Genomic DNA, 23586 nt, shown 5'->3' with positions numbered 1-23586 from the left:
AAAGTACAGAAATTACACGGAACAAATGTCTGGTCAGTTCTTTACATGGACCGTCCGTAACTTGCCAACCGCGGAGGTTCCACACATGCTTTCCGAACCACTTTACATGAGATCCTCATGGGAACCTCACAGAAGCAGCACACTCAAGCACGTTACTGACCTTTTTCTTCATTAATTACGTATTCGTGCAAGCAACAATAATGCTTAGTATTTTCTAAGTAATTATGACTAATTCCCTATGTAAAATTATGTACAAAACCAAATTGTCAGTACATTGTTTAATATTTCGTAAGTAATTCTTTATAAAAGGAAAAGTACGTATTATGGTTGCACAAATTACTTGCGTAAGTTCTGACAAAATAAGCAAAGTCACTCTCATTTCAGGAACGTGACATCACGATGTCACGTTCGTTTGAGCATTGTCACATTCGTTCGAATGTGAACAAGCTGATTTTTAGCCAATTCACAACCCAACGAATGTGACACAATGCTCATGACACACAACGTGATGTCACGTTCCTGAAATGAGAGGGTGTCAGTAACGTGCTGAGAGTGCACGGACGGGCCGTACATTTTCCGCTCCAAACCACGGAATTTTTTGCATTGTTCAGCGACTCAGGAGCTCAAAACGCGTCTAGAATTTTGGCCGCTTCCACCGGTCTTCTGGTTCACAGTGTGCCCAGTCATGCCTCCTTGTCTATTAGCGCCTTGCCGCCTTGCCTGCAGATGGAGGTGCCGTCACTGCGCCGCGTTTGGAACATCGTGTCCTCGCTGCCGCGACTGTGGCAGCAGATCCGACGCTTCTGGGCGCAGCAGGAGGACTGCCTGTTCCTCAACGTGTACACCAAGCAGGTGCACTGCAAGAAAAAGTGTGGATAGTACAACAAAAGTACAACAAAAACTGTACAATAAAAGTACAACAGGGATTGTAGAATGTACAACGAGAATTGTACAAACCACAACGAGCCGTGGACTGCCCAGCACTCGTCATGCCGGTTCCGTTGTACTTTGTACAACAATTCGAGGGGTCCTATTCAAAAGATCTTATCTGCGCGTTCCCCCCAAGACAATCTTATCTTAAACGCATGCGGATTTCACCCAGTTTGACCAGTTGGGACACGTACGAGAGTAAGCGGAATATATTTTTACATGTACTTTTGGTTTCTTTGATCTTTCATCTCCACATTTCAGTGAATTTTATCACAAATGATTTTGATTTGTAGCTGTATTAAATGATCAAACTGAGTAAAATTCACATGCGTTTAAGATAAGATTGTCTTGGGGGGAACGCGCAGATAAGATCTTTTGAATAGGACCCCTCGAATTGTTGTACTTGAAAAGTACACTAAATTCCTGGCAAAAAAATTGCCAGAAATTTGTGTACTTTTGTTGTGGTTATTTTCTGCAGTGTGGGGCTTTCACGGCCGGGGTGAAGTCCACAATGCAAACACGCACTAAGCAACCTCTGCCCTCTATTTGGTGTTCTCACAAAGTTCTGGCCGAGTTTTGACGAGACTCTCCGGTCTGACCAAAGCTTGTCAAGCATTTTAGGAGTTGAGAGAAGTCTGACCTTCGAATTTGTAGTGCATGCTCGAGCACCCTCATTCCAAGTGCGTGACATCACGTTGAAACGAACGTGACACAAGGGCGGATCCAGAGACGGGTTCAGGGGGGGAGGGGGGTCGACGTCGTGAAAGTTGCCTACCTACAGGGGTTATGTGCTACTTTTTGCCTACCTTCCAGGCGGCTTCGCCGCTTTCAGGGGAGGACGACGCCCCCATCGCCCCCCCCCCCTTGGATCCGCGCCTGACGTGACATTTTGTTAAGTTCGTTTTTGGCCCGTCCCGTTTATTTTTTGTAAAAATAACAGGAAAAGTAGCGATATACATCGGCAACTTTGGCCCGTCCCGTACATTTAGAAATGTGTGAATTTCGCTAATGTTTAACCCTAACGGGATTTGAACCTCAGTCTGGGGTCCAAATTTATGTTATTTTCGTCATCAGCACCTTCAAAAACATCAGAAACAATGCAAAAACTCGAGTAAAAAGAATGTTGAAAATATACCCCACTGGGATTTGAACCCGGGTCCAAACTTCTCCAATTCACTTGAAACTGGCACCGTTGGTTTTTTCTCGTCGCCCTGATTCCAAAAATACCCCTACATGTCCTGCTAGCTGTATCCGTTGCCGAAATCCCCTTCGACCCCATGTAGACCATGATGCACCTGCAGCAGCGCCCCCGGGGCTCGGATCGGATTTGCTGCCACCGGGCGGTTCTTAGGGTCAGCCAAGGAGGCTGCATACCAAATTTGGTCAAGATCGGACCACGGGAAGTCCTCGGACGAACGGACGGACGGACGGACGGACGCACAGCAGGGATCATACTATATGCCCGTCCCTCCGTCATTTTTTTACAAATAACAGGAAAAGTAGCGATTTACATCGGCAACTTTGGCCCGTCCCGTACATTAAGAAACGTACGAATTTCTCCTATGTTTGACCCTGACGGGAATTAAATCTGAGTCTGGGGTTAAAAAAAATGTCGTTTTCGTCATCAGCACCCTCAAAAACATCAGAAACAATGCAAAAACTCGAAAAAAAGAATGTTCCAAAAATACCCCGCTGGGATTTGAACCCGGGTCCGAACTTCTCCGATTTGCTCGAAACTGGCACCATTGGTTTTCTCTCGTCGCCCCGATTCCGAAAATACCCCTACATGCCCTCCTAGCTGCATTCGTTGCCGAGATCCTCCTCGACCCCATGTAGACCATGATGCACCTGCAGCAGCGCCCCCGGGGCTCGGATCGGATTTGCTGCCACCGGGCGGTTCTTAGGGTCACCCAAGGAGGCTGCATACCAAATTTGGTCAAGATCGGACCACGGGAAGTCCTCGGACGAACGAACGAACGGACGAACGGACGCACAGCATGCATCATACTATATGCCCGTCCCTCCGTCATTTTTTTTACAAAAAATAAACGGGACGGGCCAAAAATAAACGAGACGGGCCAAAAATGACGGAGGGACGGGCATATAGTATGATGCATGCTGTGCGTCCGTTCGTCCGTTCGTTCGTCCGTCCGTCCGAGGACTTCCCGTGGTCCGATCTTGACCAAATTTGGTATGCAGCCTCCTTGGGTGATCCTTAGAACCTCCCGGTGGCAGCAAATCCGATCGGAGCCCCGGGGGCGCTGCTGCAGGTGCATCATGGTCTTAATGGGGTCGAGGAGGATTTCGGCAACGGATACAGCTAGCAGGGCATGTAGGGGTATTTTTAGAATCGGGGCGACGAGACAAAACCAACGGTGCCAGTTTCAAGCGAATCGGAGAAGTTTGGACCCGGGTTCAAATCCCAGTGGGGTATATTTTGAACATTGTTTTTCTTATGTTTTTGAGGGCGCTGATGACGAAAATAACATCTATTTTGACCCCAGACTCAGGTTCAAACCCGTCAGGGTTAAACAAAGGCGAAATTCACACATTTGTTAATGTACGGGACGGGCCAAAGTTGCCGATGTATATCGCTACTTTTCCTGTTATTGAACGTGATGTCGCGTACTTGGAATGAGAGTGAAATTTCACCTTACTTCTTACTTAAGAATAACGTCAAGGTTTGCAACAGAAGCCTTTTGATTGGCCAGATCCACGTGGCGGGCAACGACTCCAAAGACGACGACGACGTGCCGAAGGCCAAGCTGAGCCCCGTGGTCGTGTTCCTCCATGGCGGCGCCTTCTACACCGGCACGGCCAACAGCCACATCTACGGACCGGACTTTCTGCTCCGCGAGGACGTGGTGCTCGTCACCGTTCAGTACCGCCTGGGCGCCCTCGGTCAGTTCCGCCTCGCCAACACTACAGACCTAACTGTATACTAAGTACACACTTCCAAATGCGTGCTTGGCCACGTACACACTTACAAATAAATGCTTGGTAAGTACACACTTACAAATGAATGCTTGGTAAGTACACACTTACAAACGCCTATGCTTAGCATGGAGTTATACGGCGCCAAGTATGCGTTTGTAAAAGTGTACTTACCAAGCATGCATTTGTAAGTGTGTTCAAAAACCTTTTCGGCACGAGCTCTGCAAACTCAAGTGTGTGCCAGGCATGCACTTCTTGGTGCATGCCGTCGCTAATGCATGCATACAAGCAAGTGTGTGCCTGAGTCATGCAGAAAAGAAGTGTGTGCCTGCCAGACATGCAGAAAAGAAGTGTGTGCCTGCCAGGCATGCAGAAAAGAAGTAGGTGCCTGCCAGACATTCAGAAAAGAAGTGTGTGCCTGCCAGACATGCAGAAAAGAAGTGTGTGCCTGCCAGTCACGCAGAAAAGAAGTGTGTGCCTGCAGGCATGCACAAAAGAAGTGTGTGCCTGCCAGACATGCAGAAAAGAAGTGTGTGCCTGCCAGACATGCAGAAAAGAAGTGTGTGCCTGCCAGTCACGCAGAAAAGAAGTGTGTGCCTGCAGGCATGCACCAAGAAGTGCATGCCTGGCACACACTTGAGATTGCAGAGAGATGAAAGTCAGAACGAGACTGAGAGTGTGGACTGAGTGGTCCATGGCCCGGCTGCCGCAGGCTTCCTGGCGGCGGGCTCGCGGGACGCCCCGGGCAACGCGGGGCTCAAGGACCAGGCGCTGGCCCTGCGATGGGTGCAGCGCAACATCCGGCGGTTCGGCGGCGACCCCAACTCGGTGACGCTGCTGGGCCACAGCGCGGGCGGCGCGTCCGCGCACTACCACACCATGTCCCCGGGGTCGCGGGGGCTGTTTCATCGCGCCGTGCAGCTCAGCGGCTGCGCGCTCAACGCCTGGGCCTTCGCCACGCCCTCCGAGGCCAGCGCCAGGGCCGGGCGCCTCGGCAGCCTGCTGGGCTGTGGCGCGCCGTGCGCCTCGCCCGACGGCCTCGTCGCCTTCCTGCGCACCAAGACGCCGCGCGAGCTCATCGACGCCTCCTACCACGTGTTCGAGAAGCAGGTAGGGCGCGCCAGTGCGCGGCTCGAGCGTTTGTCAGTGTGTACTTAGTCGACACTAAGGTTTAAAGTGTAACTCACTCTGCACTTCCAAGTGCTAATTCCACATCTCCGCATTTCTACCCACTGGGTGCAGTACATTTCCACCATATCTTCCTGTCTGTAGGAGGGTGCGGCTGGACTCATTGCTCCCTTCGTTCCAACCGTGGAAGAGGCAACGGGCGCCCCCAATGATACAGGTGACACCGCCTTTTGAAAATGTTGTCCTCCTTTCGTTGTTCTTATGCTACCGCTACGTAAGATACCAATCTTTGTGAGTTTACGAAGGTGTCTTCGGCAGCTCTTTTGCCACAGGTACCATCGTTAATTCCGTAGATTTATTTCTACAGTATGTGCTTTGTAGGCCCTCTTTAAAACAGTATGCTTCGCGGGCACTCTGTAAAACTGTGCCTCGCAGGTTCTAAGTATAACAAAATGCATTGCAGGGACTTTGTGAAACAGTGTGCTTCGCATGCATTCAGGAACACTGCAAGGAAAAGAGTGAATAGTTCAACAAAAAGTACAATAAAAACTGAACAATAAAAGTACATCAGGGATTATGGAAAGTACAACGAGAATTGTACAAACCACAACGAGGCCTGGACTGCACAGCACTGGTCATGCCGGTTCCACGCTGTACTTTGCACAACAATAGTTGTACTTTGAAAGTACAATAAATTCCTGATAAAAAAAATTGCCAAGAATTTGTGTACTTTCGTTGTGGTTTTTCCTTGCAGTGCAGTCTGCTTCCCTCTCTCTCTCTCTCTCTCTCTCCTTCTCTCTCTCTCTCTCTCTCTCTCTCTCTCTCTCTCACACACACACACACACATGATTTAATAACGCGGCCGGCGATTGACCGTCCGCATTCCCCTCGCAGCGTTCCTCAGAGTGAGCCCCGCCGAGGCGATGGCGGGCCACAGCGCGGACTACTGGCCCGTGCCTACACTGGCGGGGCAGAACGACGCGGAAGGCATGATCGTGCTGCTACCGGACATCATTACGAATGGTGAGCTGAGCAGAGAGATCTCCGCGATAGAGGAAAGGAGAGGAAATTAAGATATCGCAACCCCGTTTACGCCACAGCAGGTAATTGAAGTGGCTATCGCATCGCATGAACTACAACCATAAACATCGAGCTATCAAAAGTACAAAATTTTACGAAAAAACCCTGCTTTGATCGTTCCTGCCAAATCTTTAAAAATTGCTTTCGACGAAATTTTCATCTTATAGTTGACCTTGGTTCTTGATTCTAGTTCATGCGATAGCCGCGCAAACGGGGTTGCGATGTCTTGTTTCTTGCGGACTGAGGGACTTCCACCAGTGCGCTCTTCAAACCTCAAATCTCTTGAACCTGGGTGAAGTGAACTATTTTACCGCGCGTCTTTTAGAATAACCTGACCATCATGTGTTTTGACACTCTTTAATGACCCTTTCCGAAACAAATTGATACGCAGCAGGTCCTTTACGCAAGTTCTAGTTTAATTGATAGTGGTTGTACCAAACATGAAATGGAATCCAATCAACGCAGTATTAGCCTCAGGTATATTTGCTGAACCGGGACGTAAATGAAACCAACTTCGCAACACCTAGGATATCGTGAAGTCGTATTTTTTATCATTCGTTAGGATGATCAGCGACCCTTGACATTCTAAAAGACGTCTACTCGTCATTGCACATAAAACACACGGCCACCATTCTGGTACCAGTGGTCGATTGGTGGCCTACCTTGCAGGCGCCACAGGCAAGGACAAGACAAGGAGTTGAACATTCGCCCCGATACGCGCTGCACCGCCATTCACTGGTGAAACAAAGGCGTTGAAATTACGCCCTAGAAGGGCGTAAACGATTTACGCCCCTGGAGCGGCGTGAATCATTAATGCCTTTTGGAATGGCATTACAATTTTGCTTAAAATTCCTATACCAATCACGCCCTTCCGAAGGGCATAAAACGATTTACGCCCTTACAGGGCATTTTACCGAGGGGTGACCCACTGTAAAATTTTGTGTACAATGATTGTGTGAATGTGCAAGAATGTGCAAGATATCTTGCTTTTTTGCCACACATGTTGCCTACTTACAGGCGTTTTTGCCTCCTGAATGTGGTCAAATTTTGTACAACGGATGTGGAAAGCTGTTGCCCCCTCGCATTTTACGCTCTGAAAGGGCGTAATTTTTATGAGCGGTTGCCAAAATAAGGGTATCTTTCGTGTCTTTTGGCTCTATAATCGTTATTTTTCAACGTATTGAGATGCGGTTTGGTGCGTTGTGTTGGGCTCGACGTCGCCCACTCTTATCCATCTTAAGTCACCACTTTTACAATTCAGAAGATGTCGATAAAGTGCTCCAAAGGGTCATTTTGTAACGTTCCGGCATGTCCCCCGTCCATAAATTCAAAGTTTCGATGCTTATATTTCAGCTAATATGGAACGTAGAACGATTCTGAGAAGATATTCGGAAACTTTATTATTTTATCTATCAGACACATGTTACTGAACTCGTTTTTACGAGCTCGATTTGGGTGCAATCTGTAAACGCAAAATGTCCTCCGTGGTTGACTTTGCGGAACGTTACATGTGAATTATCACGGTTTCTCGCGTTGTACTCCACTGATAGTTCTCGGCCTTGTCGTCAGATTAATCTGTAGCATTTTTGCCGTCGAATGGTGCAAACGGGAACTCTGAGAAGTTAATAGAAAGCTCAGAATCTTGTTTTATAGGTTATGTTTCGGTAGTGTCCGACCATGATTTTAAAATGCTTTTCTGTTCCCCGGGCAAGTTCTAGACCAAACAGAGATATAATTCTATCGGGACGTGTTGAGGAATCTTAAAACAGGAGCTCACACCAAATGGCGTGTTTTAATTCATAGCAAGAGAGTTACTAGGCCTGTTTGAATGACAATGTAACGTTCCGTATCCCGCTGTTTTCTGTAACGTTCCGTGTCTTTCCCCTATACTTTTGATAGGGGCTTTTTGGTCTTTCTGCAATATTGCACCGGGAGCTCGACTGCGTTCAGATATAAGTCGTGGGACATCACTGAATAAATTGGCCGAGAAAAAAACCGACTTTTCCATATTTTTTTCTTGAGGTTCTATGGCCTTCAAAAGTGCCCCGAATTTTGGCAACTGCTCTTATGCCTTTGATTTACCTGTGTTTAAACTGCGACTCATGCATGGCTCTCTTTCCGCAGACATGACGCCGTCGGCCCGGAACTTGGCGCTCCTGGAGGAGGACTTCGAGCGCGTGGTTCCGGTGGAGCTCGGCCTGGCGCGCGGCTCGGCTCAGTCCCGGCTCGTGGCGGACATGATGCGGAAGCACTACTTCCAGGGCAAGGCCGTCTCCAAGGCGACTATCATCAACTTCGTCCGGGTGAGAGCCATCGTCTTAGCGCCAGCTAGGCCACAGTGGGCTACACTGTAAATGTCTTACGGTGAGAGGGTGCACCAATATATTATGGTGGAGATTTTCTCCATAATACCATCAAAATTTGTCAAAATATCTATAAGGTACAGTGAAATCTCAATGGTATGTTACGAAGTCAGCTGCACCACCATATTATGGAACATCTTCACCATAATATGGACAATCTTCACGGTACAACATTTATAGTGTAGAAGACTAGTCTGGTGGAGACGGCCAAAACTTTGGACGCGTTTTGAGCTCCAGAGTCGTCATGAGGGTTTAGAGGGTGCAGTACGGGTGTTGCTCTGCATTCGACGCACGAAAGAACAATCCAGATTAGTATCAAGTATACACAACAAAAACAGTATCCGGGCTTGACAGACCCACCCTGGAAAAATATGCTATTTTTTCGGGGGTGGGCCTGCGAATCCTGGAAATTGTTTTTACTGTGTATAAAAGTTTATTTTTTTACTGTGATATTTTATTGTGATGTTTATTGTGAAAGCTAAACGATTAAGTCGTTACAGAACAGTGCGGCCTTGCGTTTCTCCTTCTTACAGATCTCCCCGAGGGAGTAAACAGTAAATACTCCCGAAAAACCCTGTACCTAGAGACCCCATATTACGCGTAATACACGTGCACGCAATACCATTTTGGGTCATGTGACAAAATTTTAGCATTCCAATGTCATCATACACGTCCAATATCGCCATAATACTTACACGTTAATACCGAATAGTTTCTGTACGATTTCTAGAAGAAGAAGTGTTTACCCCCTCGGTTCACCCCAGCTCTGTGCACGTGCATGTTTTATCTGGCCGGGGAAGTCCAATGGTTGGCCATTGCCTTGCTCACTCTTCCTCTCCGTGCTGCAGATGTACAATGACCTCCTCGTCTGCATCGGAGTGGGCCGCTACATGCGTGCCCTGACTCGCGTGTCGGCACAACCGGCCTTCTTCTACCTCTTTACATTCGACGGCAAGCTGTCCGTTGTCAAGAAGCTCGTTCGATCAGAACTGCCAGGTACGTACGTATCCCCGGCAAAGGTACAGTTTTCTGACAAAAACAGAATCCATTTTTGCCCCCGACCCAGTATCGAAAGGCATTATAAAACCAGCAAATTTTTAACAGTTAATACCTTTGCACCTTCAACTTAAGGTAAGAATGCAAGACACTATGAGGTGTCAGGTAGCTTGTACTCTCAGGATGAGCCCAGGACGAGGCAGGACAGTGAGTCTAGATGGCGCACAACATATTTTTCAGACTCCCTCCAAAACTATACCTGAGCAGAGCACCGATCACATCCGCTTCGATAGCTCATGGACCATCTAATTTTAGCGAATGAGGGGCCGGCCGTACTTAGGTTTACTTCTGCACCCTCCACTTAAATTAATAATCGCCTTTGTTACGAATCGCCCCACTCTCCCTTATTAAATAGCTTATACTTTACATGTGCTCACAGTACTTCGGAAGGTTTTAAGCGCGATAGAGCATTCCAGTCGTCGCCGACCGAAGAATAATAGGAACCAAACCTGAAGTCGGGGTGGATAAAGAGTCGATAAGTGACTATTGTGACAGATATTGCGTGGTTAAGGGGACAATGTTAATAAATATATTTCCTTCTTTTGCCAAAAAGTATTAGAAGCAAACAACATTGCTTTTGAAAGAGATACATTTCGTAGAACTCTAAAACTAAAACACTCAGAAAGGTCTTGTGAGGTTTTATGTTGCTGGCCCAATATCTGGTTTTGTTCTTCCTCTAGTTCTTCGATCGACTATATAGTCGAGCGTATACGCTCTATTGATATTGTGGGTCAAAAGAAAATTGTGAGAAAATTTCAGCGAAACCCTTTAGTTTTAATATTTAACGGAAACCATGAATGTGTGAACCGTCGCACACCGCGGTAATCGGAACAGATGACCCCTACGGTCTTGGAATGACTTCCAGGTCGATTACCATGCAGGAGTTTATCCTGGTGCTGGTACCGGTGGACCGTGCTCTCGCCCGCAGCCGGTAGTGCCCGTAAGGCATGATGGGGAAGTGTGGGAATGTCCAGTTCACTGGTTCGTTCGTGAAAACGTAGCGTCCCTGACAGTTTAAAAAAATCAGGCTGAGCCAAAAAGCAAGGCCACTCGACTGGGGTTCAGCACCTCCATGCCAACTACACTGTTAAAAATTATGTTGTAATTTAGCAGTAAATATGTTGCTAATTTTCTTAGCGATCAAAGTTGTTTTCAAATGACTTTTGTTGTTTACTAACGAGTTGCGTTGTTAGTCCACAAGATGTTTGTAAACCGATAGACTGCCTTATTTGCATCAATTTTTATTGCCGATTAGGTCACAGACCTAGTAGAGTCCCGGTTACCCCGCAGTAACCACTTCTTAGATTGTCCGGGTTGTTTGTACGCAGCAAAATATTGTTTTGAAACAGCATAAGTCATTAAAATAATTAGCAACGAATTCGTCGTTTCAAAACAAGCAAACTTGTTCACAAACAACAGCGTTGTCGAGGTTGGTAACTGTGTTGTTGTTTTAAAACAACTATTTTTAACAGTGTACAGATCCTTAGATACTTCCACCCGGGCCGTATCCGAAACGCTTAACTGAGAATGAATAGGTCACCATCATCACCCTTCAGATGGGTGATGCAACTTCGTTGCCCAATTTTGGGTGACGAAATAATACTTATCACCCGAAATTTGGTAACCGGCGTCAGGTCGCCCAGATTTGGGTAACGTCGTCGGCGACGCCGTTACCGTAAACCGGGGTAACTTGAGACAGCAAGGGTAACTTGAGACACTTCTGCTTTTCCACCTTTTTGGAGCTGCCACCTCGCTCGGCACATTCGGAGGTCAAAACTGCCCTAGCACTTTTTTTCGTACTTGTTTGGAAAGACGTTAAAGCGTTTGAACAGCAGGTTAGGACCAAGCTGGTCAGTTCTATAACGATTTTTCAATTTTAGTAAATTTAACAATTTTAGAGAAGTGTTACAAGTCTCCCTTGGTACTCGAAACACGTCTTGCTGAGACCCAAATAACTGTAGTACCTTTCAACACTATTATTTCAACATTCTAAATGCAGCATTGGTTTTGAGGGAAACCCATCATTCATCGGGTTATACTGACTTTTAAAGAAAATGGTAACTGTGCGGGGTAACTTGAGACACCAAATTTCATTGAATTTGACGGAAGTTGAGTGGCGTAACTTGACACTGGCACCTGCTTGTACTACAGGGTGGTTTAAAGTAACGGGCCTCTCCGTCCTAAGATCAAAACTAAGCCGAATTTGATCGGGAATCACTTTTTTAGACAGTGTAGAGGGGCCCAAATGGATATGCAGCTTAAAGTTGGAGTGTTTTCTCAACTACACACGAACCAGATGAGACAAAATAAATATTGAAGCCTCAAAAGATGGGGAATTTAATTACCTTTCCAACGAGCTAAATGTCATTGAAATTGGACAACGTCTAGCCCAAGAACCGTCGATTTTTTGAAGAAAAACAACTGTAAAAATTATTAAAGGATTTTGAGTAAATTTTAAAAATTGACTAAGACTATATACCTTTGCAGGAATGGACTTGTGTACGTAGAAATAAAGAAAAATGTCTTAACAGGTGTCAGGGTTGGATGTGAAATGAGAGAATCGCTGTACTTAGTTGACAGAGTTGGAGGTGAAATGGGAGAATCGTTGCGCTTCATGAAGTGCCGTTATCCCTCAAATTACCAAATGTAACTTTGATGAAAAAATCTTAATATAAGGATAAAAAAATCTTCTAACATATTCCACAAGTAGTACTTTTCATTAAAAATAAGTTAAATGTCTCAGAAAATCAGTATGGTCTGACAAAAACCCCACTTCTGTGAAAAAGCAAAGTGAAAACTAGGAGTGTCTCAAGTTACCCCAAATGACGGGGTAACTTGAGACAACTTTAGAGGCCCATTACTCTCATTTTAGGAGACACCCCAAAAATTCGTGGGGTCTAAACCGAATGTAATCATGTGAAATTAAACATAGTTGAGATTCGGGTTGGTGGGAGAAGTTTTGTGGACACACGGGGTCTATCCTCTTAAGGGAAACGCGTCAGGCCGTCAGTCAGTCAGTCAGTCAGTCAGTCGAGTACTCTCACCAGCATTATATTATTCAAAAATTTATTTGTACGACAAGAAAGAGCAAGTGTTATAATTCCACGACTATCCCGACACCGAAATCATTTTTTATAAAGAAGTGCACGATCGTCATGTTTCTTGCGTTATTGGCAGAATCGCCAACAAGTGACAGTCTCGCTCGGTGAACGGGCACGCGGCACGTGACGAAGGAAGACGAATTCAGTGTGTTCGAAGTGATTCGAAGATAAATGCGACCGTAGTTTGACATAATTTTAAGATAAGGTGGAAGACATGGAAGTAGGTAGGTCGATGTCATGAATTTTCGACGGAACCCGTTACATGTACTACTTGGTTTGTGTATGCTTTAAGTGACTTTATGGTATTGTCCATTTTAGAACCAGGCCCCGCTCTGCAGCGAAGACACGCTACAATTACAGTTCACAACGTTCCACACCCGTTCATAAGGTATAGCTACTGTAAATTTTATCCAGTTCGTGTACTGTATTGTTTTATACCCTGTTGGCTGCTTGGGATAGTGGTGCTAACCTTACTCTATGGGCACATTAGATGCACGACAGGTTCATATAACTATTTAAATTCTGTAATTTTTTTCTTTCAGCTAACGTTTATTGGAGTGATTGAAAAGTTGCGAATTAGAAATAATATATGTCCAGAACTGAAAAGTACCATTAAGGAATGCAGAAAGAACTCTTGTGGCTTAGTGGAAATTGAGGTACTTTCCTTGCTGGTGGAGGGTGTTATTGCTTAATAACTAGTCAAGCTTGACTTATTGAACACCTTCATCAACTTTCTTGTCTCCCTACAGTTCAATGATGGGAACGTAGCTGAAGCCTTACGTTCACTACTGAAAACCGAAGAGGTCCATTTTTACAACCGTCTATTGAAATTTGATGACTATCATGACAACGCCGAGGGCATTTGTAATATGATGACTTCGATGTCACCCTTCAAAGGAAAAGGATTGCTTCAGGATGGTGAGTGTTGTCATTTCTTCTGTACAGGAGGGAAGAAGTAATAGCTTCTATCAATTAAGTGATATCTAAGTCTGTTGTGTTATTTTAGACGGATTAAACTCTCCCCCCAAGAAGAGGCCTCATAAAAATGTCTCTTCTAGGCGAAAACTAAATGTTGGAATGGTATGTTTTCATTTTGGTATTTTTGGCTTGTGAAAAAGTGAGCAATAGTTCAGAACTTTTTGGTTTCTTGCAGGTACATCAAAAAACAAGTGGTGAATCAACCCAGCCTAGGGGTACAGCAATTCCAATGGACGTTGATGGAGGAAGTGATGATGATACATTAGTTGAATCAACTTATGTTAGTTTCAAACCTCTGCCAGACACATTTGAATCGGTAAATAACACCCAACTGTTAATATGGGCTTCAACCCTTTTTGACAATCAATGACTTTCATGTCACTTACCTTTTCTTTGTAGGTGCATTTCATGAAGGTATTGAAAAAGGTGCTCCTTCGATCCACTTTGATTTCTGCCACAGAAGAAATCACTTAAGAAAGTGTGGAAAATAACACCGTTGTTGTGAAGGCAAGGAGATGCTTAAAACTTTTTTTTCTTGGAATTAATTGCTGGGTATAATAATAGTAATAATTTTTGACAGTTTCTTAAGGGGGCTCATACATGTTAAAAGCACTTTTAAAAAAAAAAATTTGATGTAGACGGATTAAGATTTTACAATTTCTGTGTTAAAATCCTTTTAGATAATTGAGTAAGCTTCATTTTGGCTTAAGGGAAAGTGACTTTGGACATTTTTTGGAGATTTAGTCGAAACGTTTAAAATTTTGCTTCTCGTAAGATTTTGTTCGCATACTTGCTCAGATCTGTGGGGAAAAAATCAGGGAGACTCATCCCCAGTAGTGTCATAGAATTGACTAGAATGGGCTTTATATCTGCAATAGTTTTCAAGAAAAAAAATAAAAACAATTTTTTGTCGAAAAATTTGTTCAAAAAATTGTTAAAAAAAAACTGTTTGTTTTTGGGTCATTCTACAGAAATGTTACAATTTGATGTCCCTGCCCCTTTGTGACGAAACGGTTCGTCCTAGAAAGACGCGGTTTGCGCGGTGAGATGGTGCTTTTTGTGCTTCAAAATGATCCACTATTGGGTTTGAAAGTTTCTGAGGTTTTCAGATGGCTGTGGCCTCCGGAAGGTGCAAAATGTAAACTCCGTGGCTGTCCCGATGCGTAGTTCACTAAGTTTGCGCCTCTCGTATGTCTAAACGAGACGCAGGACAATCATTCCCGACGGCTCTATTTGCTAAGGCACTTTTATACTTTAACTTAATCCCACTGACTTTAGTAAAAAGTTTGAAGCTTTGTGCCTGCACAGAATTAACTTTTGTCCCGAAGTTTTTACTTCCCTAAAATCCACATGTGCACTGTAACGAGTTTGGCACTACAGGAGACAAACGGGAAGTCACAGCCTCAATCTGAAGACTGCAATGGATTCCGGATGAAAAAACACATCTAGCCACCAAGTTTGAAGGATGTGAGTCCAATGGCTAGCATCTAATTGGTACCCAAATTTAAAAAAGGGGGTCGCGTATTTTTTTTGTATGTAAACTCCGTACCCGATTTGCCACGGATCCCCTGTGCGTCAAACTTTCGAATTGTGGATAAAAACAATGCTTTGGTGGTCCTTTAGTCAGCTGTGTATGCGCGTTCTACTGTTCCAACTCATACGGCTGCAATCCAGGTATTTGCTTCAAAATGTAAACTCCGTAGGCGTCAATTTATGTAAACTCCGTAGACAATTCCCTTATGATTTCAGTGGAGAAAATTTTTTTTCTCGAAAAGTGTGACGCTTGATATCGTTTCGCATTCTCCATGCCGAAACAAGAAAAACAAGCCCAATATGAATGAAATCGGACAACTTTTATTTTTTCACGGTTCTAACTGCGAAATTGTAACATTTCTGTAGAATGACCCTTTTAGGAAGCAAGAAAAATATCACCAGGCAATCTTTTCATTTTTAGGATCATTTCATGAAGGTATTGAAAAAGGTGCTCCTTCGATCCACTTTGATTCCTGCCTAGGGTGGATCGAAAGTCTCAGAATTAAGCGGCGTATGGTTTTGTTTGCAATTGACCATATTAGAAAAGAGATCCCACAATGCTGGGGTCTGGTGTCGTCACCTTCTATCTCTTTGGAGGCTCCAAACTTGGGTCTAATAGTGAAAAATGGCACTTTTGGCCCTACAGGGACCAAACCATGGATCTCCCAGGATGCGGCTATCTCGCAATGGGTGGGGAATAGGTTCCTTTATATTCCTGCAAAGTCTGGGCGATATGGCTCAACATCTTGGTTAAGCCCGGGCACTTGTTTTAACGCCAAAACAAAGTTGCAAAACACTAAAAATTGGATTTAAGGGTCTTTTGTTTTCTTAGAGGTCCCATATACTTATATGAATGGGGAGAGCTCAAAAAATGCAATTTTTTGGTATATATAACTTTGTAATCGGACGAAAATTGTTGCCAGGGCGAAACTTTGCACATTTCAGCAAAAGCTCTAAAACACTAAAAAGTCATCTTTAGGAGAATATGTATTGCCTGTGAATCCAATATGATCATACTGTTCGAAAGATCTAAAAAAAATGTAAAATTTTGGGTTATAAAGTTTCGTGATTGGACAAAAACTCGATTTGTTGTTAATTATAGAAGAAAGTGTAAACGTTCGTCGGGCCATCTCTTGCCTAACAAGGGCTTTGCTTCGCTTTGCTTGTTAATTATTTTGCAACTATTCGAGTTTTTGTCCACAATGGCAAATGGAAAAAGCAGGACATGCTGTCAGTGTGAAATTGTGTATGAATAGGGTATTTGTAAAAAATATTGTTTTACGAATTATTTTCATGTTTTTATTTTCTATGTTGAAACAATGCATGTTGATTGTGTAAGGAAGGGGAGAATTTCTCCAATGTTAAAGAAACATTGCATCAGTTCATTTTCTATGTTGAAACAATGTATGTCAAGGAAGGGGAGAATTTCTCAATGTTAAAGAAACATTAGATTATTTTTATGTTTTTATTTTCTATGTTGAAACAATGCATGTTGATTGTGTAAGGAAGGGGAGAATTTCTCCAATGTTAAAGAAACATTGCATCAGTTAATTTTCTATGTTGAAACAATGTATGTCAAGGAAGAGGAGAATTTCTCCAATGTTAAAGAAACATTGAACCAAATGAAATTAGTACTTTCATTTCCCCTGCAGCAATTGCAATCTCCCCTACAAAAGATGAACGACGTTGCAAATGAAGTTAGCTCATTACTGATAGTTTGTTTTCAAATTCAATTTATAAGACGTTCGTGTAGGGCAAGCCTAGCAGACATTTACAGGTATGGTGGTGCACAAAATTTTACAATAAATTAAACAAATTTACATAAATGTACACAGTAACAAGTTTGTTCGTTTTTTACATAGATGAAGGTACTCTGGCAGGAAGATATTTTTAGATACTTAATTTAAACTCATTTACATTTTTAACATAATTGGAAAGGGAATCCCTGTTCAATCATACAGTAAGGGTTCATTCACCACGAGGTGGAAGCCCATTACAGATATCCCACCGTTTCTGTTCTCCTAGTGCTGAGGCTTCTCTGAAAAGTCTTGCTAGTTCCCCCCTTGGTACATGAGGGTCAGGAATGTGATCATGCACTTCCTGCTGAATCCAGCCACCATCACCATCACCAGGGACAATGACATCCTCATCCTCAAAGTTGGGGTTTGCATTCACCTGTGAACATTAGAAACACTCAGCATTACACATGAACTGCAACAGGCAACTCAAACTTACAGCAATGTATTATAATTACATTTTCTCCATGAATAGTTCTGAAATTGTGCAGAACTAGTGATGCCGCTACATGATCAATTGCGAAGTCCATATCTCGACATGGGAGATATTGTAGGCGCCTCCACTGGGATTCTGCACGGCCAAATGTATGCTCAATTCGACATCGTACACTGGATAATCTTCGATTGTAGTTTCTCTGTTCTACTGTGAGGTGACCATTGTTTTTAAATGGTATGAGCAGCTGCAAGAATAAGCACAATTCACATGATAAAATAATTTTAATGGATTGAAGTGCGACTCTAAATGTGACTACCTTGTTAGTGAGTGGATAAGCAGTGTCGCCAATGATGTGCTCATCATCACCAAACATATCCTCCCTTAGCAACAGGTTGCTACACAGTGGGCTGCGTCGATACACCCTTGCATCATGGAGACTGCCTGCCTCACCTATGTAAACGTCTGTAATCAATAGTCTGTCATCGCATACCACTTGAGCTTTGATAGAGTGGCCATGGTGAAAGTTCCTATAAGCTGCAGCCTCCTCAACAGGTGCAGGGATGGCGATATGGACAGCATCTACAATTCCAACAATCCCACGGATCCCACTCGCATTTCCAAGAGCTGCTTTGACCGCATTTCGCCTTTCTTGATTGGGCCAAGTGATGTATCTCTCTCCCAATTCCCTCGGCCCTCGATGATGTACTTGTAGTGCATGTGCACTTCAGAGGGGTACTTCCCAAATCTAAGTGCAACACTACGAAATGTGTCTGGCGTTGCTAATATCCACAAAACCATCAACAGAATGTGGGGAAATGGTGTCCTCTCACGGATGAATCGCCCAGCATCTATAAGGTGATTAGCCACCACTACCACCAATTCCTGCAAAATGAAATTTCGTTTCAGGAAGAGAGGCATTGAACGGTGGAGACATTAAAGAAAGGCATCAAATTCTTGGCAGCTAAGACCCACCTCAAAAACAGGTTTTCTTAACCTAAAGTGCCACCTGAAAACAGGGTCACCCATGGTCCTGTACTCCTCCACGTTCACAGTCACTTTCTCCCAAAGGCGGTCCACATCATCATCATCTGAATCCATTTACACACAAACATTACTGAAGACAGAAATAGCCGCGACAACACACGGAACCCCACTACGTCAACTCATAAATACGAACCATCCAGAAAATTATCCAGCCAATAGACGGCAGCTAAAGCAGCACCAACGTGCGCACGATCGACTTCCATTTCTATAGTACTGACAATTTTCAAACAGACAGCTAAACAATTTTCAATTAACAAACTACTGGCTCGGCACATAAACAAATAGATAAGTTGCTTCTGCTTCCCGTACGTTCGTATTCATTTGTTTCCTTGGCAATTGAATCTGCCAGTAACGCAAGAAACATGACGATCGTGCACTTCTTTATAAAAAATGATTTCGGTGTCGGGATAATCGTGGAATTATAACACTTGCTCTTTCTTGTCGTACAAATAAATTTTTGAATAATATAATGCTGGTGAGAGTACTCGACTGACTGACTGACTGACTGACGGCCTGACGCGTTTCCCTTAAGAGGATAGACCCACGGTCCAAAAAACGTGAAATATTGTCTCAAGTTACCCCGGTTTACGGTAGGTCCCCGATGACCACAATGCGGCGTTGAGGCCTCCAGGTCTCACGGCGGCCTCAAGGCCACGTGGTGGTCAACGTGGTGGCCCCGGAAGGACGCCAACGGGGACCTCACGGCGTCGTCGACGTTACCCAAATTTGGGCGACCTGACGCCGGTTACCAAATTTAGGGTGATGAATATTTCGTCACCCAAAATTGGGCAAGGAAGGCTGAGTCAACAAGGCTGTTTGTGACATTTTGTCACGTTCGTTTCAACGTGATGTAACGTTCCTGGAATGAGAGTGTTCACTGACGTATTTTTTCAGTGAGGGTGCGATAAATCGTAGGAATAGCTAACGCGGTATTATCGCAACAATTTGTTGTAGAAGTATCGGCAATGAAATGGCGGTGCCGTTGCCACCCCTGCTGTCTTCCTTCATCCAGAAAGGATTTAAAATTTTTAGGACGTTCACGGTTATTCCATTTGCGATGCAGAACGCACTTTCAGCGCGATACAAATTTCATCGCTCAATTCTGTGATGATTATTGCAAAAAGGTGTGATGAGCAGCCGCATCGCAGAATTTTGCAATGATCATTGCAAAAAACTGTATTGAATGCAGATTTTGTGTTGCCATCATCGCATTTTTGTGCAATAATTCCTACTTTCATTGCAGAAATGTGCGATGATCATTGCAAAAACTTTGTGATACAAAAGTCATTGCATCTGGGGAGCAATTATTCGTGGGAATCACATTTTGGATATTATCACACGTTTTTGAGTTGAAAGTATCACAACTTGGATAACAGTGTTTAAAGTGAGGGCATACCGCTGGGACGCGACAGGGCTCCGCCTTGTCCGTAGACGCACCGCTGTACTTCGCGATGATGCGGAAGAAGTCAGGGGCGTGTTCACGCAACGAGGAGCATCCCGTTCTGGGGAAGTTCATGACGAAGGCGTTCTCTTTCCACTGGTTGTTTGATCGTACGGCGAAGTCAACGAATGTCTGAAATGGAACAATCAGCGCGGTTAGTCAATCAGCCTTCAGTCAGTCAGTAGCCCTTACCACACTCTCATTCCAGGAACGTGACATCACGTTGAAACGAACGTGACAAAATGTCACGTTCGTTAGAGCATTGTGTCACGTTTGTTTGAATGTGAACAGGCTGATTTTTGGCCAATTCACACCCAAACGAATGTGACACAATGCTCAAACGAACGTGACATTTTGTCACGTTCGTTTCAACGTGATGTCACGTTCCTGGCACTCGTGTAAATTTTGTCAGAATGTCCAAAAAAATGTCTGAAATCCTGATCAAAATTCGCGCACCTCTGAAAGCTGAAATTCTGAAAACCTTCTCTGATATTGATGGCCTGAATTCTACAGAATGTCAGAATAGGTTTTCAGCTTTCAGAGGTGCGCGAATTTTGATCAGGTTTTGAGACAGGTTTCTGACATCCTGACAAGATTTAAACGAGTGGGAATGACAGTGCACCCTCGAGGTGCTGATCAAAACCAGATAGTACTCCAGAGACATTTTTTTTGTCCCAAACCATCTTAGTCTCATGTTCCACAAACCGTAGGAGAGAGCAAAACTGTCTGAGAACAACTTATCTGGAATCCGATTTCGAACAAAAAAGCCTGTATGCAAATTGCTGTCAGACGCACCAATCAATGAGATCTCATTGGATTGGAGCATTGCGTGACGTTCGTTTGGAACGTGAATCAGCCTTGAATTAGCTTATTCACATTGAAACAAGCGTGACACAATGCTCAAACGAACGTGACATTGTCACGTTCGTTTAACGTGATATCACGTTCCTGGAATGAGAGTGTACATCTTCGAAGAGGACCTCTCGGAGTAGTCTTAATGAATTGCATCCCTTACCCAATGATTGTCCATTACGTCAACTTTGAACGTCATGTTTCCAGAAAGAATCTGGAGGTCGAAGGGCCTGACGGGGTTGAAGTGGCTGGTGCGGAATATCAGGACTACTCTCTCGGCTGATGGGCAGACGTCGAATGTGTGCATGAACGCGATGAAGGGTCCCTAGAACACACGTCCACTTCAAATTAAAGATTGGCTATCCGAGAAGGTCACTGTTATCCTGGATGAAAAAAACATCCTTGTTTTCAGGGTGAGCTTGTGAATCCCGCACGCTCCAGAGCTCACGAATAGTATTTTGGGCATATGTCAGGCACAAGCAAGTTCGTTATGGAAAGAAGTTCGAAAATAGGGTATTTCGGAGGAGGTCTCGCCCGGAAGAACAAAAACGGAAGATGTGTCAATTTCTGTACGAAATAACGCTGAGGATGAGCCCTCCACCCTTGAAACCTTACGAAGCATGTTGAGCATACATACGTACAAACTAATTTACTTTGTTATACGAAGAAATAAGTCGCAAATTACGAAGTATTTTCTTTGTAAGCTTATGTATGCTCAAAATACTTTGCTCTAGCAAACTGCTTTGCTTTAAAAGGCCTGAAATAGTTTGTACGGTTTTCTCAGTGTCCAAAATACCCTCTTACGAAGTATTTTCATTGAATGCTTGTATATGTCATAAATTCTTTGTTGTATCAAGCTGCTAAAGACAACTGTAAGTATTGAGAGTGCAGGTACTGCTTATGCCAAGGAGAACGCCACGCAGACGTGCCTTTTAATGAATTTTGCGCCCTCCATGATTGCGTCTGATCTTCCGTTGTAGCTCTGAAGTACCATTCGCTATGCTCCACTGAAACTGATCATTTTGGGTTTGCTGAATCTTGAAAAGGAAGAACAATAGAAGGCCCTAAAAACTGATTCTGCGAATGCGCAGACATTCCCTCACCACCCGGTACACATGCGCAGAAGCTGTTTTTGATGCTTACTTTTGTTCTTCCGTTTCAAGATGCAGTGGAGTACCTTGATTTGTGTTAACAATCCTTCAAGGCCAGCCCCCCGCAAGTAATGGTATGTTATCACGGGATGTAAATTGGCGGAACTGACGAAAGAAACTGAAAATGTGGCCTCATAACCGTGTTAATTGCAACTTTTTGTAAGAATGCCACGTCTGACACTTTCTCTTCCTTACAGTGAGTCACACCGTGCACTTACCGCATACATAGGGATGTTTCTTCCCAGAACGCAATCAAAGGCCAGTGGCGTCAGTACGAGGATAGATGAAACTGTGGCTAGCACTGTTCGTCGCAAACAGAATGGGTTTAGTCTAAGGACCGGTTCACTGTAAATACAAAGGCAACACTTTTAGTACCTATTTTAGCGATACAATTGAGTATCGCCAAAAAACGGCCTTACGGAAAAGTATTGCCTTCAGAACGGCGATACACAAAAGTATCGCCAAAATTTGGCGATACTTTTGAGCACTGCCACGATTTGGCAATGAACGTTGAACAAATCAAGGGGACGAGTTCTTAGTTGAATGCCGTGGTTTTGGCGATACCCAAAAGTATCGCCAAATTTTGGCGATACTTCTGTGTATCGCCGTTCTGAAGGCAATAATTTTCCGTAAGGCTGTTTGTTGGCGATACTCGTACCGCCCAAAAATGTACTTAAGTATCGCCTTTGCATTTGCAGTGTTCGGTGTCCCGAAAAAACAGAATATTTTTTAGCTTCCAGAGGCATACAAGGCATTGGAGTGACCTGGGACTGATATGACCAGGGGGCGGCAACGGCCTAGGAGGCGCGTGAAGCCATGCGCGAGTAAGGTGTAGCACTCTACAAAAAATGTCGTGTCAACGCCGTTAATTTATTACAAATTTTTGCTGTTATGCGATTCAAGGCGTTTGCTGTGAACTGGTTCACGGCGTTCACTGTGATCTCGGTTTCAGTGTTCACTGTGATCTGGCCACAGTAAACGCCGTGTATTGGAGCCTGATTTGCAGTACTTCGGTGCTCAGCGGCGTCGAACTTACAGTGTTTACTGTGAACCAGATCACAGTGAACACCGGGAACAGGATCACAGTGAATCCCGTGAGCAGATCACAATTAACGCTGCAAATTGACCTACAGTGAAAACTGGTAATAAATTAACGGCATTTACAGGACATTTTTGGTAGAGTGAGGGGTTACTTATTTTGCTTCGATTGTAAGATCTAGGCCGTTGATTGCAAAACGATTTGCACAGATCGAAAGAGCACAAAATTTGGGGTGCATTAGGCCTAGTAGACTGCCCGATACTTCCAATTCAACCGAACACAAGGGCAAAATCATTTACACCAACATGGCGCATTCGAGTTTTTTTCCTAAATTTTATGATTTTTGTGTTTTTTGGTGTTTTTACTGCACCTTAATATTCGGTAAGGGAGGAGTTTCGAGAAAGGCAATTAGCCTAATGCACCCTAAATTTCAAGCCCAAAGTGTTTTGAAAAACACAGTCTAGTTTTCATAATCTCGAACAAGTGCGCAACCTCTGCACTGACCGCGCGAGCATCGCTTCACGCTCTCCCTAGGCCGTTGCCACCCCCTGATATGACAAAGTACCATCTCCACACTGCAACTCCAAGTGTGGTGGGACAAATTGCCCGGTCCCACGCTTGATTGCACGTGGTTTGCGTGCTACAACTTAAAACGTTGGCTTCCTTAGACTCCTTATCCTTTTTCCATTCAAATGAAGGAACCAGGAAGACTTAGAAGGCCTAG

General features: G+C 44.2%; 1 protein-coding gene across 1 annotated transcript in view; it reads left to right on the top strand.

The window, feature by feature from the left end:
* Positions 1-23586, top strand: part of LOC117644061 (esterase B1-like) — a 35316-nt gene that overhangs the window by 9322 nt on the left and 2408 nt on the right. The window contains exons 5-11 of the mRNA XM_034383246.1: positions 727-852; positions 3642-3831; positions 4577-4974; positions 5137-5209; positions 5887-6015; positions 8197-8375; positions 9284-9431. Coding sequence (XP_034239137.1) covers positions 727-852; positions 3642-3831; positions 4577-4974; positions 5137-5209; positions 5887-6015; positions 8197-8375; positions 9284-9431 — 1243 coding nt within the window. The remainder of the gene's footprint in view (positions 1-726; positions 853-3641; positions 3832-4576; positions 4975-5136; positions 5210-5886; positions 6016-8196; positions 8376-9283; positions 9432-23586) is intronic.

The sequence above is a fragment of the Thrips palmi genome, unplaced genomic scaffold, assembly GCF_012932325.1.
Source record: "Thrips palmi isolate BJ-2018 unplaced genomic scaffold, TpBJ-2018v1 HiC_scaffold_17, whole genome shotgun sequence".
NCBI classification, from domain to species: Eukaryota; Metazoa; Arthropoda; class Insecta; order Thysanoptera; family Thripidae; genus Thrips; species Thrips palmi.
The sequence above is the reverse complement of the archived record's forward strand: the minus strand, read 5'-3'. Positions and strand labels throughout refer to the sequence as shown.